The sequence below is a fragment of the Neophocaena asiaeorientalis genome, unplaced genomic scaffold (genome assembly GCF_003031525.2).
Source record: "Neophocaena asiaeorientalis asiaeorientalis breed wild unplaced genomic scaffold, Neophocaena_asiaeorientalis_V1.1 scaffold22, whole genome shotgun sequence".
In the NCBI taxonomy this organism is placed as follows: domain Eukaryota; kingdom Metazoa; phylum Chordata; class Mammalia; order Artiodactyla; family Phocoenidae; genus Neophocaena; species Neophocaena asiaeorientalis.
Genome location: NW_020174422.1, coordinates 737,979 through 764,178, shown reverse-complemented (window position 1 = coordinate 764,178; position 26,200 = coordinate 737,979). Strand labels below are relative to the sequence as shown.

General features: G+C 40.3%; 2 protein-coding genes and 1 long non-coding RNA gene across 10 annotated transcripts in view; 2 read left to right on the top strand and 1 right to left on the bottom strand.

Annotated features, from left to right (window-relative positions):
* The window catches only part of MYLK (myosin light chain kinase), a 265,262-nt gene extending 262,319 nt beyond the window's left edge, over positions 1-2,943 (top strand). For all 5 annotated transcript variants that reach the window (XM_024756503.1, XM_024756505.1, XM_024756502.1 and 2 more), the window contains one exon: positions 942-2,943. In XM_024756503.1, the coding sequence (XP_024612271.1) occupies positions 942-1,192 (251 nt within the window). In that variant the 3' untranslated portion in view covers positions 1,193-2,943. The remainder of the gene's footprint in view (positions 1-941) is intronic.
* Positions 2,843-23,406, bottom strand: LOC112407285 (uncharacterized). Of its 2 annotated transcripts, none has more exons than XR_003004721.1 (4): positions 23,339-23,406; positions 5,921-6,012; positions 5,717-5,847; positions 2,843-3,583 (listed from the first exon to the last, which is right to left on the bottom strand). It is a non-coding gene; the product is annotated as an uncharacterized LOC112407285 (long non-coding RNA). The 2 variants fall into 2 exon arrangements; XR_003004720.1 differs by lacking the exon at positions 23,339-23,406 and adding an exon at positions 20,143-20,196.
* The window catches only part of HACD2 (3-hydroxyacyl-CoA dehydratase 2), an 89,987-nt gene continuing 86,954 nt past the window's right edge, over positions 23,168-26,200 (top strand). The window contains exon 1 of one of the 3 annotated variants that reach the window (XM_024756509.1): positions 23,168-23,394. In XM_024756509.1, the coding sequence (XP_024612277.1) occupies positions 23,168-23,394 (227 nt within the window). Of the gene's footprint in view, positions 23,395-23,514; positions 23,741-26,200 lie in introns of those variants that run through there. The other 2 variants (XM_024756507.1, XM_024756508.1) reach the window with 2 other exon arrangements.

Below are 26,200 nucleotides of genomic sequence, written 5' to 3'. Positions count from 1 at the left end.
TTCTCTTTGGGATTCTTTTCTTGGTATTTGCATTACTTTGGAGTGCTGAGGAGAAATTAAAGCATATGGATGCTGTTTGTTAAAAACAAAATTCTACTTGAAAAGAATGTTAGAATTCTTATGTGTAATTTGTATTCTAGCTGGGGCTACAATTTTGTCCTGTAAAACTACTTCTCCAAAGTTTAAAAACAAGTCAGTTAGTATTATTATGTTTTTAAAGGCATAAAACATATATATTTTAATGCTGAACTTTGCAGCAATATGACTAATGCATAAATGAGACGAATGAGTCTGTCTTTGGACCAAACTAAGACAAATACTGCTTTCTTTTTCCTAGCAGTATCGCCAGTTCCTCTAATTTATGTTTTACAGGTCTGTTATCATCTTTGAATTATAATTTATACACCATAAAATTCACCCATTTTAAGTATACAATTCAATTATTTTTAGAAATTTACAGAATTGTGCAGTCATTACCACAATCCAATTTTTAAACATTTCCATCACCCCCAAAAGATCCCTTGTGCCCATTTTTTCTAACTCTTATTTTTTTATTTAAATTTATTTAAGTTCTTTTATACAAGATAAAAAAAAGTTTTCTTTTAATCCAAGAAGATATTTAGCTCCAGGCATGTGGTTGGAACTGGGACAGTGTTCCGGGGAGTTATCTATATCTGTGTTAAGGTGGGAGGTGGTACAAGCCCTACATGGGTGGGGAACGGGATGCCTGTACAATACCTTATGTGGCGTTTCAGATATTAGTGTTTACAATACATGCCCCTATTCAAATGTAAATATCAAAATAGATGGTAAAAGCCAACATCATAATTTTTTTCCCCTTTACCCCCTTAATCAATAGAGGTAGCTCAAGAGTTTGCATGAACTGATAAGAAGTTTTAAATAATAGTTTCTGCAACTTGTGTTCCCTCCCTGTGATACAGGATACCCAGATCCTGAGGTCGTCTGGTTCAAAGATGACCAGTCAATCAGGGAGTCCCGCCACTTCCAGATAGACTATGATGAGGATGGGAACTGCTCTTTAATCATCAGTGATGTTTGCGGGGATGATGATGCCAAGTACACTTGCAAGGCTGTCAACAGTCTTGGAGAAGCCACCTGCACAGCAGAGCTCATTGTGGAAACCATGGAAGAAGGAGAAGGAGAAGGGGAAGAAGAAGAGGAGGAAGAATGAAACAAAGCCAGAGAGAAGCAGTTTCTAAGTCATATTACAGACTATCTCTCTAAAGCTCAAAAAACCCAAGACAGTAAAAGCACCTAGTGTGATAGATTACTTAGTTAGGTCATTTGGGGGTTGATTCTTCAGCAATAGTGGTTGATACCCAGCAGCATTACTGAGGGGCATTAATTTAAATTAGCTGGCACCTTAAGATTCTAGTACAACTAGATTTCATTTTGGGAAATCACCAGTAACTTGCCTGACCAACCAATTTTAGAGAAAAAGTAACATAAGGAAGCTTTATCTGGACAAAGTCATATAAATTCTCCAACTGAAAGTACTCATGAAAAAACAAGGTCACAGCCCTGCCCAGAGGGTCCCTGGAGATGGGGGTCTCTCCCAGCTCCTACTCCAGAGAACCAGGTCTCCTCCAGTCCTGTAGCACTTCATTCTGCAGGCAGTTGAGCCATTTTAACTTACAAGGCACAATATTTCCAAAGTATACTATAGACATTTGAACTTTTCATTTCCATCCCCTGTTCTACCTGCCAGTTTTTCTGGATCTGGACTTGCCATGAGTTTAAGCATTAGGGACATTACACTTCTTAGATTCTGAAGACACGTCTCCTGCTCATGGATGACTGGCTTCCTTAGGAAAAACAGAATCTCCTTTCTTCCAAAATCAGTAGGAAATCTAAACTTATCCCCTCTTTGAAGATTTCTACAGGTACCTATGGAAAAAAAATCCTTGTTAATGTGTTTTTCTGAAACCAGGATTCATACCTGCGCTGTTTTAGAATATCAGCTCTGCATGTGTGGTAAAGATTTTTGTGTTTGAATGTATGAAAAAACAGTTTGCTGAAAAGTTAGTCTTAATTATTTATTGGCCACTATGAAATAGATTTCAGCTATAGAACTCCACATACTTTGGAATCTCATTCAGGATAGTCTGAGTTTAATATACCTTCATTTTTAAAAGTGCTCCAGAGAACTCTACTTACCTTATGGATTCCACGAGACTTTCCTTCTTGAATGTGCATCAATCATGCCTTGCCCCCCGAGCTTGAAATATATTCTTAACCTGATAAATGCACTCAGACTTGCATCTTTAGGAATTTTTAACTTTCTTTCACTACATTGGCACTTAAATTTTTCTTTATAAAACTTTTTGAAGGGCATAAACAAAGACCATAAACTGATATGCTTAATACATTTCCTCTGTGTGTGTGTAACATTCCAAATACTTTTTTCTTTTCCACTGTTTGTAAAGCGCAGCAGTTTAATATTTCAAGGGACTTTTTGCGAGTTCCTTAAGAACTAATTTTAAATTACTTCAGTGCAATCCTACACAGTATCAACGTTAGAATTTTGATGTTACTTAGTCTTATGTTATCGTCCATTCTATTTTTATCTGCTTCTTGCTGCTAGTTTCAAATTGCCAGTATTTTGCTTTTTAAGCAGTTACAACATTTTTCATATAGCCACAGTATTGCCACAGTTTATTATAATTAAAGTGTTTTAAAATTTGATTTAGAGCATTCAAAGCTTTTCTTCATCACTTTTGATTGTGTTTAGACTATAATCTTTGTGTGCATGTATGCTGTATATGTGCGCGCATGCGTGGTGTGTATGTTTGTTTACAGGTTTTTTGATGCCTTCTTGAAGTTGTGTTTATGTTCTCCCAGTTTATTATGCCATCAGAATGGTAAATGAGAACACTACAACTGTAGTTAGCTCACAATTTTTAAATAAAGGCTACCACAGTGCATGCTGTTTGTTCAGTCTTTGCCGCCTTCTTTTCCCTTCCATGCCACCCGTTGTAGACGACCCAAACAGATGTCAGAAACTAAAAACAAATGCTCTGCTGCATAAATGGCTTACATGCTGGGAGAGACTTCCCTGGTGGTCCAGTGGTTAAGAATCCACGCTTCCACTGCAGGGGGCATGGGTTCGATACCTGGTCAGGGAACTAAGATTCCACATGCCTCGCAGAGCAGCCAAAAAAAAAAAAAAAAGGCTTACTTGGTTGTGCTTTACTAAGGAACAGAATGACTTAGGCACTTCTAGTTTATACTAGGTAGCCTAATTTGCACATTTACTTCAAAATTTCCCTCGAGCATCATTTTGGTTCAATTACATTCTAGTAGGTACGCTCATAATGCTAAAATCTGACATTTTTAGTAGGTCACAAAATCATCATCGTCATTAATATTTACCAAGGCTTGGTCTGCATTTGTAACTTTGGTGCAATTTGTTACTAGCAGCCGAGTGCTATCTTTCCATGTCTTGATAGTGAAGCATTTGTTCTCAGGAAACCATCACTCCTGCTTCACAGGAAGTCTGTTTTCAGATATCAGATGGTGGGGCCCCCCAGGTCTCGAGTATTCAAACAATACTGTAGATATTCTAGAAAGAATCAAGACATACTATTAAATGTTAGACTAGATGATTCTATGATTCCACTTTTGATTGAAAGAATCCATTGTCCAGGTAATATTTAAATTGTTTCATTTTTTTAAGGCAACCACAATCCACAAATGTTCCTAGTGAGGAAATTATTATTTTTAAAGGACTTTTTATTCCTTGCTAGTGAAAAATGTACCTTATATTCTGAAAGAAAACAAATAATCTCCTTCCATTCCATTCTCTTCCCAAACATATAAAAAACAATCCACTGATTATTCCTTACATCGCAGAGCTTCATATTAAATGAATTTCTATGTATAACTAAAAAGACATGCTGACTGTTGTCAGCTCTAACTTAGTTTGAGTTCTACACATTTTAATAAAATCTGTGCTTTTAATACATCTGTGCTAATGAGTATCAATGAGCTAAAGAATAACTGAATTCTAAAGAAACTCAACTCTCCACTTTTCAAGAAAACACAGGTAATACTACTTTCTTTAACCCTTGGGAATGCCTCTGTATTTCAAAAGGGAAGCTAATGTCTGTGACAGTCATTACTGAGGCTCTTTGCCCCCTGGCACATGACTAGGACCACATTCCTGACTCCCTGTGTGAGATGGGAGATGGGGCTGTGTGACTAATTCCAGTCAGCGAGGTAGAAGCAGAAGTGATGTTCATCCCCTCTGGTCCAGAGAATTTAAGTACTGGTGCAAGACTCTCCATAGTGACTGGCAACATGTCAGATGGTGGCTACTTTATCCACCTAGGTCCCAAGCCAATCCCAAATGAGTACATAACACAAGCAAGGAATAAATCTTTGTTCTTATAAACCCCCAAGATTTTAGCATTCTTTGTGGCTGTAACATAGCCTAGACTATCCTGTTATAAGGTCATCACTGTATTCTAGATCTATTCTGACCAATATGGTAGCCATGACTCACCAGTGACTTTAAATTTAAATTAATGAAAATAAATAAAATTTAAAATTCAGTTCCTCAGCTGCACTAGCCACATTAAGTGCTCAATAATCACATGTGACTAGTGGCTGGCTATCTTATTGGACAGCACAGATTAAAACGGTCTATAAAGTTCTATTAGACAGCACTGTTTTAGATGGACTAGGAGGAAAAGAGAAACTCCAAATTTTACCTTAACTATGCATATCACTTTTCAAATTGTGAAATTAAAACATAAAAGTTTGCGTGAAATCAGTCTGGAAAGTATGGTCTATAGTTTCATCAATCATATTGGATAACACAAACTCAATACTTACGTTATTGTGTTTGATTATTTACATTCATATATTTTTTCACTTTTTAAGATATTTTAAAAGTACCAGTTCTGTGCTTCTCACCACAAAATCGAAATAGAGACCTGCAATTCACAAGCAATTACCAGATTACTTGTGATATGAAGCAACCAGTTAGGCAAAAAAAATCTCTGGTGTTTTTGGCACTTGTAGCTACTTGAGACAGGGGAGCATCCAACAGGGACAACTGAGATAGCAGAGAAAGAGACAGCATCCCTGGGGCAAGATTTCCCCGACAGTGAACCAAAAGGAAGGGGGAGGGGCCATCCTGATAGCTACAGTCATTTTAACCTTAGTGGCTTTGATCATAACTCCCTTCCCATTGGAACTGGAAATACCCAGGAGATCTACAGCACTTGGAGACAACAGTCAGTTTCTAACTGCTGGTTGTTTGAAATTTTAGCTCATAGGCCTTGCCGGTGTTCCAAATGCTTGTACATTGCAAGGAGGGCTTCATGTCAGAGACCACAGCCCCAGTAGTGACCACACAGAAGTACATGATAAATCTTCACAAGACATCATTATTTGACTCTCTGGGACTAGATTTCTTCCAGCTGGAGATAACTAAGGAAGAAGAAGGTTACAAATTAACCTAAAAGTCAATTCATTATTATTAGCTTCTTTTGGGCAGACATCAGTAGCTTCCAACAGTTAAGAGACAGGTTAAGCTATAGGGCTTCTCCACAGTCTTGCTCCAGATGGTATGTTACAATGACCAATAGCCTCTGGTCAGATTCAACAGGCATTTATTAGCAAGCAGTCATACAGCCTATTCTGTAAGCTCCATGAAGTCCCAGATCTGTCTCTCCAGAAAGCGTCTCACCTGTTCACTGAAAGCAAGCACTGCAGGATACGAGGGGTAGGATCTAGCTGACCTGGGAAATCAGCCAAGTGGAATCAGTTCCAGCTCTGCTTCTCACTGGAGTTGTGTAGCTTGTGCTTCAGTTTCCTCAACTATAAAATTAGAGAAATTATATTTCCTCCTTCACAGATCGTTATAAAAATTAAAAGAGCTCATGCACAGTACCTGATCCTTACGGTCAGCTCTATTCTTTTAGCACTCGGAGATGCTAAGATGTGTCAGGAACATCCTCTACCCGCAAGGAACTGATAATACTTCTGTAGAAACAAAACAAATAAGTGGAAAAGTTATACACTAATGAAAGATGGGAAGAATTATTGAAATTCCACCCACCTCCGGAGAAACATCTTTGTAACTGAAAGTGCACATACAGCTGTATGAAACACAATTGCTCTGAGTTTAGGAAATGCTACAACTGCCTTCTTGGTCTCCGGAAAAGTTTTAACTTCCAGTCTCTAAATACTCTCTTCTTCATAGTCAAAAGAGAAAAGCTCATCTGACCTTATGAGCCTTATTTTCCAATCAAGAGGAAATTTCTCAAAGTTGGCTTGACTTTAAACTCACACTTAACCTTTAATCCTCAAAAGTTCTCTAATTTTTAATTTATATTTACAAAAGCTAATTCACATTGACTTGTTTCTGGCAGTATATTAACCACAGAACAAATAGGGCCCTGCTAGGCAGTTCCAGGAAAAGACTAGGTAGACACCTTTTTTAAGTTGTCTAGAAAGCTCAAAATGCTCCTATTTTCTGGAGAATCAAGAGATTAAAGGTTTAGAAAATGGGAAGCTACCATAGTCGAGAGAAGACCAAACATGAACTCCAGAAGACAAGCAGTAACCGTTCTCTTCAGAACCCCATTAAACCGAGAGTGAAGGAATACTTTTTTTTAAAGCTATAAACCCCTCAAAGACAAATATGGGAGAAGAAAGATGAAAAATACCAGAATTTTGGAAGACGGAAAGCAAACAGATGAGCGGGTAACTTACTTAGAGCACAGAAGCTGAAACCTGACTTCCTGCAGAGAAGAAGGCCAATAGGAAGGCAAGTCAGTTTTACTCTGAAGAAGCCTAAAAGGTTAGAGACTGAGGGAACCATGTACCTATGAAGGGGAGCCTCAAAAGGAATGTAAGGTATCAACTCACTGATGCATTGAGGTCAATGCAGGTCAAAAGTCCAACCAGGAAATCAATGCAGAAGTAGGATGGGATACATAGGAGTTAGGACAGACAAGGGTCCAGAGTCCAGGAAGTCAGTCTGAACACATCAATAGTACCCATGTTCAAAGTACAGAAAAGAGCCTGATCCTGGAAAGGCATCTGCTTGCTCAAGGAGTTTTTAAAGACAGAGAAAGTCATTTAAAGTTAAATTGGTTGTCCAAGAAGCCAAATCATTTAGACTTTTAATAATGCACCCAGTTAATGAGGGAGATCAGCTCGGTGCTTTGTGTCCACCTAGAGGAGTGGGATAGGGAGGGTGGGAGGGAGACACAACAGGGAGGAGATATGGGGGTGTATGTATATGTATAGCTGATTCACTTTGTTATACAGCCGAAACTAACACACCATTGTAAAGCAATTATACTCCAATAAAGATGTTAAAAAATAAAACAGAAATAAAATGCACCCTGTTAATGAATGTCTTATATTCATTTATTTAATGTAGAAGCTCAGTTAACTAATTTCCATTTAATCCAACTTGCCCGACTTAACCACAATTTTCATTCTTTCTGTAAAATAAATGAACTGGAGCCCACACACTTCTGTTCTACTAACTGATGGCCACTGAGTAGTAGTATTTACCAAGAGTCAATTGGATTTGTTCTTAAACTTCTTTATGCCAGTTGTACAACTGTAATTACATAATTTAATTATTATATAAATCAATAAAAATGGGGTGCTAAAGGGAGGAGAAGCTGTTTCTATGGAAACTAAATTGAGGCTAGTGGTCATACGTGGCGGATCAGACACCTGAATTTATCTCCTGCCTCCCAAAACCTCACTAAAATGAAAGTAAAGGCATTAAACCCACAGGGCAAAGAATAAGAGAGGTGATATATTAGACTTGAGTTGTTGACAAAATTTTGGGATAGACTAATTGGTAAGTAATTTCGTTTCAACTTTTTCCACTCTGCAAGCATCTTCAGGCGAGAAAGCGTCAAAAAGCAAGCTGAGTCCTACCACAGAACAAGGCAAAAAACAGAGGAATTAGACTGACTGTCCCCCCTCCATCTCCTCCTTTAGCCCACAGGCCCTCTGACAGTCTCTCCTCGAACGCTGGCAGGAAAAGGGGTCTTTTAAAGTTAGACCAGAGGGAAAATAAATAAATAAATAAAATAAATAAAGTTAGACTAGAGAAGCTGTAGATTGGTGGACAACAGGCACAACTGAGAGTGAGAAGGAGCAACTCAGAAAACACAGGGATCGGGCAACAATCCCAACACAGAGAACATCAACATGTTCTCTGTATCTATGATGTTGGTTGGGTTTTTGTTGTTCTTGTTGTTGTTTTATATTCCACATACAAGAGATGTCACACAGTATTTGGCCTTCTTTGTCTTATTTCACTTAGCATAACGCCCTCGAAGTCCATCCATGTCACAAATGGCAAGATTTCATTCTTTTTTATGGAGATTTTATATATATATATATAAAAACACATCTTTATCCATTATCTGTTGATGGACACTGAGGTTGTTTCCATATCATGGCTATTGTAAATTATGCTGCAATGAAGCTGGGGGTGCATATATCTTTTCTAGTTAGTGTTTTCATTTTCTCATTTTCTTCAGATAAATGCGCAGAAATGGAATTGCTGGATCATATAGTTATATGATCATATAGTTATATTTTTAACTTTTTGAGGAAACTCAATACGTTTTTCCATAGTGGCTGCACCAATTTACATTTCCACCAACAGTGCATGAGGGTTCCCTTTTCTCCACGTCCTTGCCAACAATTGTTCTTTCTTGTCTTTTTGATAAAGTCATTCTAACAGGAGGGAGGTGATGCTTCATTGTGGTTTTGATTTTCATTTCCCTGATGATTAACGATGCTGAGCATCTTTTCAGGTACCTGTTGGTCATCTGTATGTCTTCTTTGGAAAAAAATGTCTATTCAGATCTTCTGCCCATTTTTCATTTTATTTTTTTTTTTGCGGTACGCGCGCCTCTCACTGTCGTGGCCTCTCCCGTTGCAGAGCACAGGCTCTGGACGCGCAGGCTCAGCGGTCATGGCTCATGGGCCTAGCTGCTCCGCGGCATGTGGGATCTTCCCGGACCGGGGCACGAACTCATGTCCCCTGCATCGGCAGGCGGACTCTCAACCACTGTGCCACCAGGGAAACCCCCATTTTTTAATTGGATTGTTTTTTTGCTATAGAGTTGTATGAGTTCTTTATATATTTTGGATATTAATTCCTCATCAGATATAGGATTTGCAAATATTTTCTCCCATTCAGTAGGTTGCCTTTTTATTTTGTTGATGGTTTCCTTTGCTGTAACAGAAGATTTTTAGTATGATATAGTCCCATTTGTTTATTTTTGCTTTTGTTGCTTTTACTTTTGGTGTCATGATGTGTGATAATGTCATCACTCTGACAGCTTACATATTCTTGTGCTTTAAATTTTTCTTAGTTTTGATTTCTAATATGGATAATATAAAGTAGTTACAAACCACATAAATAAAAGTTCTTTAGGGGCCTCAATAATCTTTAACAGTTTGAAAACCACTATTCTAGGCGATGATTTAACCTAAATATAGCTAGGCAGTGCACTTTACTCTGAAAATCCCAGGCAGCACCCAAAATGTAACCCATACTACTGTTGTCTCCTCTTCCTTTTGAGTTTGCCACCAAAAAATTCAACTCACACAAAAATATAATTTACTGATTTTGTAAGGTAGGTAAGGTAAATAAGGGAATTCATATTGATCAGCATTTCATTTGAAAAATCCTCCCAGACCTGTCTCTTCTCCTAGGTTTCTCTCCTCTTCTCTTTATCTTTCACTCTCTTCCCTCCCCACTTTGCAGGGCAATTTAAGTACATCCAAGATGGGGGGAGAAAAAACCAACATGTCACTGCTATCTACCCTCATTAGAAGACATAAAGGGATTCGTTTTTGATAAACTTAAAGAAAAAAATTTTTTAAAAAAGAAAAAAATTTACTCACAAAACCACTCATTGGGGAAAAAAAAAGCAGAATACATATAAACAGAAAGAACATTAAAAAAAAAAACCTAGGGCTTCCCTGGTGGCGCAGTGCTTAAAAGTCCGCCTGCCGATGCAGGGGAGACGGGTTCGTGCCCAGGTCCAGGAAGATCCCACATGCCGCAGAGTGGTTGGGCCCGTGAGCCATGGCCGCTGAGCCTGCGCGTCCGGAGCCTGTGCTCTGCAATGGGAGAGGCCACAACAGTGAGAGGCCCGCGTACCGCAAAAAAAAACAAAACAAAAAACCTAATGCCCTTACTCAGCCAAAGATAAACACTAATAATATATTGGTATATCCCCTTATAGATTTTTTCTCTCTATAGACAGATATACCTAACTGTTTTAAAAATAAGATCTTAGTACACATCATGTATAGTCCACTTTTCTACTTAATATATTCTAAACAATTTCCATATCAAATGCATCTCTGCATTATTTCCCCAACTTTTTATTTAAAATTTTTTCAAACTTGGAGAAAGACTGATAGAATAGTTCGATGAACACTCTTAAACCTTTCAGTAGAATACTGTTGGGAGATGATTCACTCCGAACATCTCACTTTTCTGGACAATTCAGGTCTTCTGATCAAAAGCATTTACAATCAATTCCAGTATTTGCATAAGGAGCTGAAGGGGATCAAAATGTACCACCCCCAAATATGCCACTTTGGCATAAGGACTATTTTGAGCTGAAGGCAAGTGAGAAACAGCAGATACAGAAAAAGCTCTCTATCCTCCCCCTATTTGCCTAAAAGCAGGGCATAAATTTCCCTTTGTGAATGTGTCCCCATCCTCTCTCATATATCAGGAAGAGCAAGATAACAATTAATCACCAGACACGAGTTGACTCTAAACTCATCTCAGCCCAGAGATGGCAGCTACATAACAAACTTTACTAAAAACAACCCTTATCTTCCATTAATTTTCCCCACAAGTTTACCTTCCCACAATTTACTGCCCATAAAAACCTAAACCCACATTCCTTTGTCTTGTCACTTCTCCACAAATTTATTGCTCTTTGTTAAAATGGTATATAACCCTCTGGGTCTGACCACCTCTTTGGGGTTTTCACTTCATTTCTGTGAGGCCCCCCACATGTATATGAAGTAAACCTTTTTCTCCTGTTAATGTTTTATCCGTTCAATTCGCAGGGTCCCAGACACTGAACCTAAGAGGGTAGAGGATAAAGGGTTTTTTTTTTCCCTCCCCTACAGAGACATTCCAGTAGGGTAAGGATTAGATATGTTTCTCTTCCCAGAGATGTTCAGAATAGTAAAGATAAAGACCTCTCCTTCCCGTCTTGGAGAAGACTGGCTTACATTCTAGAATAAAGACAAGGTTTCTCTCTCTTTGGCGGGCAGGAGAGACAGGTCACCAGCAGCCATATATAAGATCAGAGTTTCCTAATATTTGTATAAGGAGCTGAAGGGGATCAGAATGTACCACCCCCAATATGCCATTACAGGGTTCCTCTCCTGTAATGCACCCCACTGCATATGCAGGTACCATCTGGCCCTCACTATGTTGCCCTGTGTGGATGGGGCTTGGTAACCAACATAAGATGTTGCTCTGGCTGCTGCTTTTGCCATAAATGATAAACTGTTTTTGTTTTGTGGCTCAGAGGGCTCATTATTTGTGTGCGTGTGTGTGTGTGTGTGTGTGTGTGTGTGTGTGTAACGGTATAATATATATATAAATAACATGTATATTTTATTTTAAATATATAAACATATACATACATCCTCTTCCTGCCCCTCTATCTGGACCCAGACTAACCCCCACACACATACCTTAAGCCACAAAGTGCACCCTGAGATCAAGCTCTGCCCTGCTCCTCTTCCTGTGAAACCCCACACTCCATCCACCTGGACCAGGCCCCAGACCATGTGTGTCCCCCATGGTATTCAAAAGAAGAGAACACTTCCTCACTGAGGGACCTGGGTGAAGAGGCCAGCTTCCTCAGCACAGGGTACTGGAACTTGGGCTGGGTCACAAAGAGAGAACAATGCCTTGAGGCTGTCCTTTGGGAGGAAGACCCCAAGAATTGGCAGTAATGGTCTCCAGGGACAAAAATCTGGAGCCCCTTGCTGCGGCTGGGCCCTGAAAGAAAAATATACATGAAAATACGAGAGTGTGTGGGGTGGGGGCCCGGCCACCTTGTTAGCTTGCAGGCAGAGTAGACATTTCTGACCTGCTATAGTTTTTGTCTTAATCAGATCATTTTCCACATTTGCCCTTTGCTCACAATTTCTCTCACACTTGTGCTCTGCTACACACACACACATTTTATTTTTGCTGAATCATTTGAAAGTAAGTTTCTGCAGAATCATTTTTAATGTCTGAATGTTATACTATTTTAAACCTCTATCATAATTTAACCAGTCTGTACTGCTGGACATTTAGATTATTTACAACAGTTTGATACTGTAAATAGTATTGTGATGAGCATTTATAACTAACTAAATCTTTTTTCACACCCTAAATTTCTTAAGATAAACAGACTCACAGACAGAGAACAGACTTGTCGTTGCCAAGGGGAAGGGGAGTGGGGGAGGGAAAGACTGGGAGTTTGGGATTAGCAAATGCAAACTATTATATATAGGATGGATAAACAACAAGGTCCTCTACATGGGAATAGAATCTAAAAAAGAGTGAAGATATACACATACACATACACACACACACACACACACACACACACACACACATATAACAGATTTACTTTGCTGTACAGCAGAAACTAACACAACGTTGTAGATCAACTATACTCCAATAAAAATTTTTTTTAAAAAATCAAGGTCCTAGGGGCTTCCCTGGTGGCACAGTGGTTGAGAGTCTGCCTGCTGATGCAGGGGACACGGGTTCGTGCCCCGGTCTGGGAAGATCCCACATGCCGCGGAGCGGCTGGGCCCGTGAGCCATGGCCGCTGCGCCTGCGCGTCCGGAGCCTGTGCTCCGCAACGGGAGAGGCCACAACAGTGGGAGGCCCCCATTCTGAAAAAAAAAAAAAAAAAAATCAAGGTCCTACTGTATAGTACAGGGAACTGTATTCAATATTCTGTGATAAACCATAATGGAAAAGAATATGAAATGAATATATATAACTGAATCACTTGGCTGTACAGCAGAAATTAACACAACACTATAAATCAACTATACTTCAATAAAATTAAAAAAAAAAGTTGAGATAAATTCCAAGAAGTGTACTTATTGGGTCAAAGGACATTCATGGTTTGAAGGTTTTGCTATGTATTGTCAAGCTGCCTTCCAGACAGTGTATCTATGTCTGTACATTCAGTAGCAAAGTTTAAGAATACCCATGTCCTTATATCCCTGCTAACAGTATTATTTTTATCTTTGACATTCTGAAGAAGAAAAAAATAGAGGGCGTCTATCTCATCATTTTAATCATCATTTGTTCATAAATGTTATTTATCTTCATTGGTGTGTTTATTAACCATTTATAAGGAGACCTATGGTCTGAAGCTGATCATAGAAAGTCATCAAGTACTAAGGCAGCTATCTCACAGTCTCTCATAAAGGGTCTCCTCTCTCCACATCTGCTCAGGTGTCAGTTTCCCCAAGCTCAAATTCTCAAAAGAATAATGTGATATAACCTTTTCATATTAGTCATATCACTGGCCATTCTATGGGCTAACTGGAAGTTTAGAGTGGAATTTAGAGTTTGAATCCTATCACTCACCCCTCCCTTTCTGCAGGGTTTTGTATGATAATGAAACTATAACAATTCAGGAAAGTAGGGAATGACCTCAGCACCATCTCCCATCTGGCCATTAACAGAGAGCCCTCCACATGAAAAGATGCTCAACATCATTAACTATTAGAGAAATGCAAATCAAAACTACAGTGAGATACCACTTCACACCGGTCAAAATGGCCATCATTAAAAAGTCTACAAATAACAAATGCTGGAGAGGGTGTGGAGAAAAGGGAACCCTCTTGCACTGTTGGTGGGAATGTAGATTGATACAGCCACTATGGAGAACAGTATGGAGGTTCCTCAAAAAACTAAAAATAGAATTACCATAGGATCCAGCAATTCCACTCCTGGGCATATACCTGGACAAAACTATAATTCAAAAAGATACAGGTACCCCTATGTTCATAGCAGCACTATTTACAATAGCCAAAACATGGAAACAACCTAAATGTCTATGGACATATGAATGGATAAAGAAGATGTGGTACATATATACAATGGAATACTACTCAGCCATAAAAAGAATGAAATAATGCCATTTGCAGCAACGTGGATGCAACTAGAGATTATCATACTAAGTGAAGTCAGAAAAATACCACATGGTATCACTTATATGTGGAATCTAAAATATGGCACAAAGGAACCTACCTACAAAACAGAAACAGACTCACAGACACAGAGAACAGACTTGTGGTTGCCAGGGGGGAAGGGGGTGGGGGAAGGACTGGGAGTTTATGTAAACTATTATATATAGGATGGATAAACAACAAGGGCCTACGGTATAGCACAGGGAACTATATTAAATATCCTGTGATAAACCAAAATGGAAAAGAATATGAAAAAGGAATGTCTATATGTGTATAACTGAGTCACTTTGCTGTACAGCAGACTGGCACAACATTGTAAATCAACTACACTTCAAAAAAAATAATAAAAGAAAAAGAGAGAGCCCTATAAGGGTATGTTTTGGGGTATGTGACCAACCATGAAGATTGCTGACATCTGGACTTCCAGCTTCCTGAATTGAAGATAGCCTGGCCAGTAGCACAGGGCTGATCAGAATTACACCCTACTCCCTATTCCCAATCACAGGCAGAGAAACTAGAAAAGAGAGAGAATGGTACACTGCAGGGCAGAAGTAAGAGTCAGCCTGGCTGCCTTTCCTGACTGTGCAGAATCTCTCGTCCCCCGGTTAAAACATGGCCCAATGAATTTCACAGATCTTAATCATATTACTCTTTCCTCCTCCCTGCGGGGCCAGATATGTTTATTTCTGATATTTCCTGTGATGGGTGTCTTTCATTTTTGGCCACCCAGTATCTAAACACACTTCCTATTTGGAGGTAATTCCAATAAAGAAGCTCAAGTGTGGGCAAACAGCCCCTTTCCCATCTGCCTTGTCTCTAGAATTTGGGCATGTCAACTTCCAACAATATGCTCCTACCTACAACCTTGACTCTGGAGTGAATAACACAGAGAAGTAAATGGCAGTTTAGAATCTTTCCAGAGGTGACAGAGGAAACAATAATGGCAGCATCCAATGCCCAATGGTGGCTGTGCCAATGACAGAAGTTGTTAGATACTAACCAGATTCTTCCTGTGTATTGATTTGGTCTCTAATTTTAGATGTCTAATTTCCCTTGGCTCCTGTCGATGTTCCAAACCTTATTCTTCAGCTTTTCCATCAATTTTGTGAGCTATCCAATGTCCTTTCAATACACTCCTCTCTAACTAACCAGTTTTGGTCTCCATTGTTCAGGAAGCTGGAAATCTGATTAGTACATAACCCCTTTTGTACAGAAGTTGCCTTTTTTATGGAGATGAAAAGACAAGGAAGAGGGGTGCCTCCCTATCAATAACTCCTGGATCAGGTGCCCAGCTCAAGCCTAGAAGTATCCATTATCCTGAATATGTGATAAACATTTCACTGCTTTGTTGTATAGTCTTACCATCTGTATATGTATTCCTATCTGTAGTCAAAGGGATGAAGATAATAGGGTACAAAACATGGCCACTATCTGTCACCAGGGTTTTGCCTCAGCAGCTTCTCTTAAAAAGAGGTGCCAGGGACTTTCCTGGTGGTCTAGCAGGTAAGACTCCGTGCTCCCAATGCAGGGGGCCTGGGTTCAATCCTTAGTTGGGGACCTAGATCCCGCATGCCGCAACTAAGACCCAGAGCAGCCAAAATTAATTATTATTTTTAAAAAAGAAGTGCCAGCGATGCTGTCCCCTTAACATCTTTTTTTTAAAATATATATTTATTTATTTATTTTTGGCTGCGTTGGGTCCTCGTTGCTGTGCCTGGGCTTTCTCTAGCTGTGGCGAGCAGTGGGTACTCTTCGTTGCAGTGCACGGGCTTCTCATTGCAGCGGCTTCTTTCGTTGCGGAGCACAGGCTCTAGGCGTGCGGGCTCAGTAGTTGTGGCTCCTGGGCTCTAGAGCGCAGGCTCAGAAGTTGTGGTGCATGGGCTTAGTTGCTCCACGGCATGTGGGATCTTCCCGGACCAGGGCTCGAACCCGTGTCCCCTGCATTGGCAGGCGGATTCTTAACCACTGCGCCACCAGGGATGTCCCCCCTTAACATCTTCATTATACTCAGATTAACTACAATAGCTTCTTACATGATCATCCTGATGCAGTATTTCCTACTATCAGGACTCCTCTTTATTTTTATTATATATCATTTATGTATATCAAGCATATAAAGTATATCTAACATATAAAGTATAAGCAAAAAGCACCCAAAACATAAATATACATCTCAATGAATTATCACTAAGGGAAAACCTATATAACCACCACCCAGGTCAAGAAATAAAGCACTTCCATCACTCCCAGAACTCCTCTCCCCACCACTCTCCCAATCCTTGCTACTTGTCCCCTCTTGGTCATAAATTCCTCCCTCCCCACTATCCACCTATCTTACCTATCCTGGGTTAGTATCCACTATCCTGACTTTTGTGATAATTTCTTTACTTTTCTTTAGTTTTACCACCTGTGTATGAATCCCTTAAACAATATAATTTTTCATTTAGCCTGATTTTTAACTTTAGATAAATGAATCATACTGTATGTATTCTTCTGTGCCTTACTTCTTTCACTCAATATTGTTTGAGATTCCTCTATTATAGCTGAATAGAGCTGCAATTTGTTCACTTGCATCGCTGTAAAGTATCCCATCGTAAGATCTACAATTTATTTATTTATTCTACTGTAGATAGATGTGTTGCATTCAGTGTGTGACTATAACGAAAAATACTGCTTTGAATATTCTGATATATGTACCCTAGGGAATCTTTAAGGCCATCAACCTGGCATTAGAAAAACAGTCATGGGATATATGTATCTTTGACTTTCCTAGATAATGCCAAACTGCTTTCCAAAGTGAATGCGCCAACCCACCACTTGCAGTCCCCTCACCAACAACTGGTGTTAATCAAACAGTTTCATTTTACCCACTCTGGAGAATGGCTAATGGTATCACACTGTGCCTATAATTTTCATTTCCCCGATTAATAAGAGGTTGAACATATTTGCATATGTTTACTGGTCATTTATATTTTTTCTTTGGTAAAGTCCCTATTCAAGTCTTTTGCCCACTTTTTCAATGTAATTATCTCTTACAGATTTGAAGGAGTTTTCATATGTTGTGGAGACTAGTCGTTTATTAATTACGTGTGGCAAATATCCTCTCCCACTCTGTACCTTGCTTTTTTTTGCTTGTTTTATGCTATCCTTTTATGAACAAAAATCCTTTACTTTAATATAGTCAAAGTAGCAACCTTTTCATTTATAGTTGGTACTTTTTATATCTTGTTTTAAAATTCTTTCCTTACCTTCGAGGTCATAAAGATATTCTCCTATACTAATTCTAAAAGCTTTAAATGTTGACTTTCACATTTTAAGTCTAGAAATGATTTTTATATATAGTGTGAGGTAGGAAATTTTTTTTTCCCATACGAATATCCACTTGTCCCAGAATCATTTACCGGAATGTTCATCTTTTCCCTACTGTACCTCTGTCATACATAAAGTGACTATATATGTGTGGGTCTGTTCCTGAACTCTCTATCCTGTTCTATCAGTCTATTTGCCATCCTTATGCTAATACTATACTGTCTTAATTGTAAAACTATAGTTTACAATAAATGTTGTTATCTTGTAGAGCAAGTTCTCCCAATATCCTGGTAATTTTTGGACCATTAAAATTTCCATATAAAATCTCAATCTGCTTCTCAAATTCCACAAAAATCAAAACAAACAACAAAAACTAGTTGGTGAAATTCTGATTGAGATTGCATGCAATTTATAAATTAATTTTATCATCTCTACTGTATTGAGTCTTCCAATCTATGAACTCAGTATCTCTCCACTTACTTAGGTCTTCCTTAACGTCATCCAATAATGTTTTATAATTACCTACATAGAATTTGAACAGTAGCACAGAGGCCATACCTCTTAAATTATGCATACCTGTTTAAAATTGTTGTTTTCCTGGTGAACAGTTCATTATTATGAAAGATTTTACCTCTAGTAATGCTTTTTGGCTGCTATCGATACAGACATATTACTGTATTAGTTTTCAATTACTGATGTAACAAATTACCACAAACTTAGTGGCTTAAAAAACAATACAAATTTATTATCTTATAGTTCTGTAGATCAGCAGTCCAGTACAGTACTCACTGGGCTAAAATCAAGATGTTGGCAGGGCTGCATTCCTTTCTGAAGGCTCTAGGGAAGAACCTATTTCCTTGTGTTTTCCTGATTCTGGAAGCCCCCTTCCTCCATCTTCAAAGCCAAAAACACTGCATCTCACTCTGACTTTCTTCTGTAGTCACACTGCCTTCTGGCTGACTGATTCTTCCTCCACTTCCTTTTTATGATTACAGAGGACCCACCCAGATAATCCAAGATGATCTCTTCACCTCAGGGTCCCTGATTTAATCACACCTACAAAATCCCTTTTGTCAAGGAAGGCAACTTCTATGGTCTGAATGTTTATGACCCCCTCAAAATTCATATGTTGAAATCAATGGGTAGTGCCCAAATAGAAAAAGCCCTAGAAAACTCACTTGATTAGTCTCAGCCCTAGGACTGGCATTAGCATTTACCTTCAGAGAAATCCTGGCTTTTGCTTTTACTAACTGATCACTGTTCTGGTTTCAATTTACTATTCTTTACCATCCCCAACACAAGCCCTCACTCCACTTCTGATCCCCACTTTGGAGATACCCTTTACTTTCCTGCAAAGTCAGCAATGGTTTAAAAAGAATGTTTATCATTTTTCAAGTCTTTGGGGTTTTCCCTCCCTCCCTCCCTTTCTTTTGGTAATGGAATGTGGTAGACTGAATAATAGCCCCCAAATATGTCCATGCTCTAATCCCCAGACTGTTACTTATAAGGTAAAGGGGACTGGCAGATGAGATTAAGTCAAGGATTTTAAGATGGGGAGAGTATCCCTGACCATCAGGCTGGGCCCAACGTAATCGCAAAAGTTGTTATAAGAGAGAAGCAGGAGAATTAAAATCAGAGAAGGTATTCCAACAACAGAATCAGAGAGTGGAGAGACTGGAGAGATGTGACTGTGAGCCAAGGAATGCCAGCAACTTCTAGAAGCTGGAAGAGGTAAAGAATGGATTCTCCCTTGGAGCTTCCAGAAGGAACCAGCCCTGCCAACACCTTGACTTTATCCCTGAAAGAATCATTTTGGACTTCTGATCTACGAACTTTAAGAGAATAAATTCCATGATGTTTCAAGCCACTAACTCGTGATAATTTTTTACAGCAGCAATAGGAAACTAATAAATGGGAGTTGATTTTTCTTTTTGGATAATACTTTCAACCTATAACTATTTAAGAACCTGATTCATTACCATGTCTTAGTTCAAATTTAAATTCCTCAGTCCAGCAATCAAGTCCCAACTATTTATTTAGACTTATTTTTATCCCTTCACCCTTGTTAGCCTTCTGTAGACACATGGCTGTGTCCTCTTACATTTTTTACCTTTTATCTTCTCTCACTTTAATGACTTTCAACCTTTTCATAACACATCCCTATGATTATGTTTGAGACATGTCTTCGAGAAGCTTTTCCTGACTTCTCTCCTCACAACAATACTGCTTTGTAGTCCTCAGAAATAATGTTTATTTAGACCACTCTAACCTGCTTAACATTCTCAATTATTCTTTGAATGTAGCAATTCTCCCAATACTCAGATTGGAGTAAGATACTTGGAGGCATATAATATGCATTCAGTATCTGTTGTTTTTATCTGCTGTATTAGTTTTCTGTTGCTGCAGTAACAAATTACCACAAATTGGGTGGCTTAAGACAAATTTCTCTCACAATTCTCTAAGTCTGAGATCAAGGTATTGCAAGGCAAGTCTGTACTGCCTCTGGAGGCTCTAAAGGAGAATCCATTCTTTGCACCTTTCAGAGTCTGGTGGCTGTCAACATACCTCGATTTGTGGTTCATCACTCCAATCTCTGCCTCTGTGGTCACACTGCCTCCGTGGTCACACTGCCTCCTCCTCTTCCTGTGTGACTCTTTTTCTCTGTGTGTCTATTCTACAAGGATAAGTGATTGCATTTAGGGCCCACTGGATAATCCAAGATTATCTTCTCATCTTAAGATCTTTAATTTAAATGTATTTTCCAAATACGGTAACATTCACAGATATTTGACATCAATGAGGGGGGGCATTTTTCAGCCTACCATACCTGCCCAACATCTATTCTCTTCTTCTGATAACAACTCCCTTATTACTTCTGGGGGCACTATATCCCCCAAATGCGGGGGATGTATAAACTCAATTTATATAGTTTGGGTGAAGCCTCCCTCCTCCTGCTAATGTGTATATGACAAAGACCTGGCTGGTCAGCATATTCTATCCCCTTTGGCTGCAATGATTGGCTCAGTGACGGGCATGTGACTCAAACTAAAGAGATTACTTTCCAGGGCTTTTATTGGAACAAATGGGATAGAGCTGTGGTTTGTTGTTGTTGTTCTGGGACTGCTAGATTAAGCAAAAGAAATATAGTGACTCCCTTGCTGGGGAGAGTAATGAGAAAACCCACAAAATTGAAGGAAAAGCATCAAGTACCAGACCTCAGGGACTGGAATCAAGACCCAAAGCCCTCAAAACACAGAGTCCCTCGTGTTTGCTTGGTTTCTCCTCTCCCCACATGGAAGGGAAGGTGACTGTCTGGAGCCAGGAGCGCAACCTGCTATATTTAATAATCCTGACAAAAAGATGAACACTACACCCCAGCATCCTCACATCAATTTCACAGAAGAACTCTAATGAGCTCTGCTTGTGTCACGATAGTCCTAAGGCCTGAAATAATTACTTTTGCTAGAGAAATCATGCTTGATCCAGACAGAATCATGTTGCTGGCAATGTGTCAGGCAATGAAGGGGAAAAACACAAACAACTCAAACCACTACTACAAGAAAATACCACTATTCTTATGAAACTTGTGGTCTATTGGGAAGAGAAGTCACACGAGTAAATATAAAATTACTGTGGCCTGTGTCATGAGAGGAAGTACGTGGAGACAAGGTGAATGACTCATTCCAGAAGTTTAAGGAAAGTGATGGCAAACTTAGATCAGAAGGAGGAAGGTAGGGATGGAGATTCTAGGCAGAGAGAACAACAGGCTCAAAGCCCCTGTGGCAGAAAGGCTCATCACTCATTGGAAGAACTAAGATAAAGGTAGTATGTCTAGGGAGAGCATGGTGTGACGTGAGACTGAAGAAGCAGGTAGGAGTTAAGACCATGCACATTATTGTGGGTCACATTAAATATTTTATACTTTATCATAAGTGCCATTAAAAGCCATTTAAATGTCATAAGAGAGTGGTGGGTAAGGTAAGTAGACATGAACAAGTTTGGATTTGGAAAAGATCACTGTGACTATACTGGAGAGAACAAACTGGAGTCTAAGTGACTGTAAGAAGATACGTTGACTTTTAAATTGATTTCCGACAGAGCTTTATGCATTCCTGCCTCCTACTTTCCCATTAAGCAGGTTATATTGGGAAAAATATCAGTTAAATGAATGAAAGAAGCTTTTAGATAGTGATTATCTGCTCTGCAAAATGACTCACTTCTTTATTTCCTTTGCAAAAATTTTTCCCTCTGATCACAGTCTGCAATGTAAGTACACCAACTTGCTCTTTAAAGAAGTCAGGAAAACCAGGCAACAGGATCTCTACACAATCTGTGGGACTGTAAGGATGGGACACTGACAACCGTTTAGTTGTTACCTCTCAACCTTTAGATGTCTCATGGCTCTAAATACCATCACCGCCCTGATGGCTGTTAAATTTATACCTCTAGTCCACACTTCTTCCTGGAACCTCAGTGTCTGTATCTGTCTACTCAACCTCTCCACTTGAATGTCTAATAGACGTCAAGCTCAGCAAGTAAAAGATAAAATCTCAGATTTCTGCCTTCAAAATAGCTTCTTCTACAACTCAATTATTCCAAGCTACTCATAATGTCTTTTACCTCACACTCCACAGCTAACATATCAACAAATCTTATCAGCGCTACTTCTAAAATATGTCCAGAATTCAATTCAGTTTTCATCACCTCAATTGCAACCACTCTGGCCCAAACCACGACTCGCTACGGCCTGGATTACTGAAACAACTTCCTAACTGATAACACTCTTCACCAACTAACACAGTTATTTTCACCTGGCTCCCTCTATAACGTCTGGGAGACCGAGGACTTGTCTTTCACTTAGTGCCATGAACCCCAGTGCAATCTCGCAGACGCTCCATAAAATAAATACTTACTGGAAAAAATAAATAAGTATTGTATACCACTACATGTACAGTAATTAATATAAAAAGAGATTTGGGCATGAGAAAATTGACGGTTAGACTTCTAGTACAAACCAAAAACCGCTAGAACAAGCAGTGAATGGAAAGTGGGGTCAGCTGGTTGAAGCAGGTTCCACAAGCTGTCCTGCTTTCCTTAAGCAGACATGTTTTCCATATAAGCCAACATCCCTCTACCTTGGAATACTGTGGGTGGAAAGCTTCTCGCTCCACTCGACACCTCACCCTTAGCCGGCAGCCTAATCGTCTCATCCTCGTCCTGCTTCGACGACGGGCTTCGGCGACGGGCGAGCCCACGCGGCTTCGGGCTGGAAGACGCATTTGGGCATCCTCCTGGCCCTCAAGAATGACACTGGATCCTAGGCCACACGGGCAACTTTAATCGGATAGGAAAAGGGACATACTTCTTGTTGACGTTCTCCACTGTACAAGTAACTTAAAATCAAAAGGCAGGGAATAAACCTTCAGAGACAGAATCTTCAACGCGGCTGGCAGTTAAGATAAAGGGCAGTTCCCGCCGGCCTCTAGGGATGATGGGAAGCGAAATCAGCGTCAATTGCCCTGACCCAAAATGGCAGGTTACTCGAACCGCGTGTATAGGGGTGAAGATACGACCACTGGGAGAAGTCAAGATGAGAAGGGAAAATGAAAGCATCATTTTATTAATCCCACACAGAGGCGGAAACTATAGGAGAGAGAATAACCAGGGACGACAAAACATCCAGACGGCAGAAACAAGTGGCCTGTCGAATAAGGCCAAACACAACATTGACCTAATCCAAGATGGCGCCGGAGGTTATTACCGGGAGCGCAAAAGCGGCGGTGATTACCCTGTTCCACGATGGCGGTGGCGACTGAGGCGAGTGGAGGGGCGGGAGGGCCGGGAGCGTCTTTGCCCTCCTCCAAGATGGCGGCAGCCGTGGGCGCTGTCCCTGGCTCCGCCCCGCGGCCTCGGCCCCGCCTCTCCCTTGTCCTTCCCTCCACCCCGCTCGCAGTGGCCAGTCTGGGCGGAGGTGTTCGCGCGAGGAGAGCGTGCTCCCGGCGTTTGATATGGCGGCAGCCGCGGCGACTGCAGTGACGAAAGGGAATGGGGGCGGCGGGGCCCGGGCCGGGGCCGGCGAAGCCAGCGGCTCACGAAAGAAAAAGGGCCCGGGGCCTCTGGCCACGGCGTACCTGGTCATCTACAATGTGGTGATGACCGCGGGGTGAGGCTGGGGCTCGGGAAGGCGGGGAGAGAGTCTGGCCGGGGAGGGGGCTCTGCGGCAGGAGGAGCGGCCCGGCTGGCCCGCCGCGCGCAGCGCAGCCCCGGTGGCGGGAGTCCGGGCCCCGGCACCTGGGCTCCGGGGGCAGTCGAGGCTGAATCCGCCTGGGTGCTTGCTGGGGGCCGAGCAAGTTCCCAGGTACCGAGCTGGAGTTCCAGTGCTCCAAGGGGCTCGGGGGAGGCTGCCCAGGCGCTGGTCCGGAGGGCCTTGGGAGGACGTATGGGCTGGCCACACGTCCATGTCTGGGGGGCGTTGTGCCGGGCGATCCTGCAGCGCTGAGAGCCCAGGCGGCAAGGCACGAATGGCGAGCTGTTCTCCCCAAAGGGAGTGGAGGGAGCTGTGTCTGCAGAGTTGACCATTTATTTCGGCGGCTCTTTTCAAAATCCAGGATGAGCTTTAATGGGAAAGGTAGTGGAGCAGCGTTCAAAGTTTTTGCCCAGTGACATGAGCAGTCCTGTGCTTTAGGTGAGTTTAGACTTTGTAGGATGGATTGAGGTGGGGAAGACACTAGAGATGGAAGGCAGAGTTACTGGGGAGAAGCGGAATAGACCCTGGAAACAGATTTTACCCCCTCTTGTTTCTCCTTTATTTCAGTCCATCCCTTGTCGCAGCGAGTTTTTAGTTCTAGTTATGACACTAACAGTGTGACCTTGGATAAATCATTTTATTTCTCTAGACCTCCGTTTTTTCATCTGTAAAAACTAAAGTGTTGAGCTAGGTGATCTCCAAGATTCCTCTAATTCTCTGACCCCATGATTTTTGATGACAAGGATCACAGGATCAGACTGTTACATATTTTTAAATTTTATAAATTTGTAAAAAAAAAATTCTTAACATTTTATTATGAAAATTTTCAAACATATAGAAAAGTTGAAAGAACTGTATAATGAACATCCAGTTTTATTTATTTTTAAAATAGATAATACATTGGCCAGGTGCAAAATTGAAAATGTATGCACGGGCATACAGTGAAGATCTTCCCTCTACCTTCCCTTCCACCCAGATTTCCTCCCTGGAAGGCAGATAATTTTGTTTATGTTTCAGATACTGATACAAGCAAATATGTGTACATGGGTATTTTAAAAATATGAATGCTAATGATTAGCATTTCAGCACCTTGCTTTTTTCTCACACACACACACACACACACACACACAAACACATCTTGAGAGGATCATAGGCTTTATGGCTAGTATTAGAAATAGCCAGTATTGAAACCTAGGCTCAGAGAAATTGTGACTTGCTTGACTTGAGGTCACAGAACTTGTTAGTAGTAGTTCTGGGTTTAGAAGCCATATTACAGATGCACGTTTTCTTTATCACATAAATGGTCACAGAATGATTTTAAAAGAATATTCATCAGTGCATATGTGTGTATTTATATATAAAAATTCTTGTCATCTTAGCAAGGGCTTTGATGAGAGCATTGTGCTGAAGAGGGATTTTAAGATACATTGGGGAAGACGAAAAGAAGCCTTTATTCCTGAACCATGAACATGGAGAATGGGGTGGAGGGTAAGGAGTGGTATCTTAAACCAGAAGAAAAGTTGGGGCTATGAGAGTAAAGTAAGCTTTTTTTCTAGGCTACTGAAAATGCTGAACCAGTTACACCATTAAGGAATTCATTTCTTTTTTTTTTTTTTACAAACTCTTGTTCGATGTATTTGTATGATAGTTTCTAGAAATAACATAGACCACATACCCCACTGCCTAGTTAAGATTTTACACATAAATAAATCTGTTAGCACCTTCAAGGAGACACACCTTAATAATGATATACCTCATTTCATTATGGAACTTAACAAATAAAAAACTACAGGGCCTGAGAAATTTATTTTGGAGGACAGTAGAACAGAAATGTAGAGTTCAGAGCCATATGCCTAAGTGCGTCCCTGTTTTGTATTGATCTGGCTTTCTTTACTAAATTGATTTTGGGAATCTCAGGTTAAAAACCTTTTATTCTTTTTAAAAAACAAACCATTTATTCATATGTCATTTGCAGTCTTTTAAAAGAATAGATTTTAAGGTAGGGGTATGTTCAATGAGATACTTCTATAAATAGTTTAAAACATCTCTCCACCCTGTTGTTATTACAGACCCTTTAACTGCACAGGGCATTTAAAATTTTCCTTTAATAGCTTTTTTCTCTTGTCTTGGACTTCCTGGCACCTAATTTAGCTGCTCAAGGACCAATTTAGCTTATTTCCCTCCTTTTGGTCTTGTTCTCAACGGGCAAGGTTGCCAAAAAGCCGAGCTCCAGATGGGTGAGGTGCCACTGTGCTTTTGCAAAAAGCACTCTTCGTAGGGTGCTGCTGGAGGTGCAACATTTCTGTGCATTACATACAGCTTAGCGTTTGAGAGTGATAATCAATAAACCTAGGACACAGATCTTGAGGTCACCTT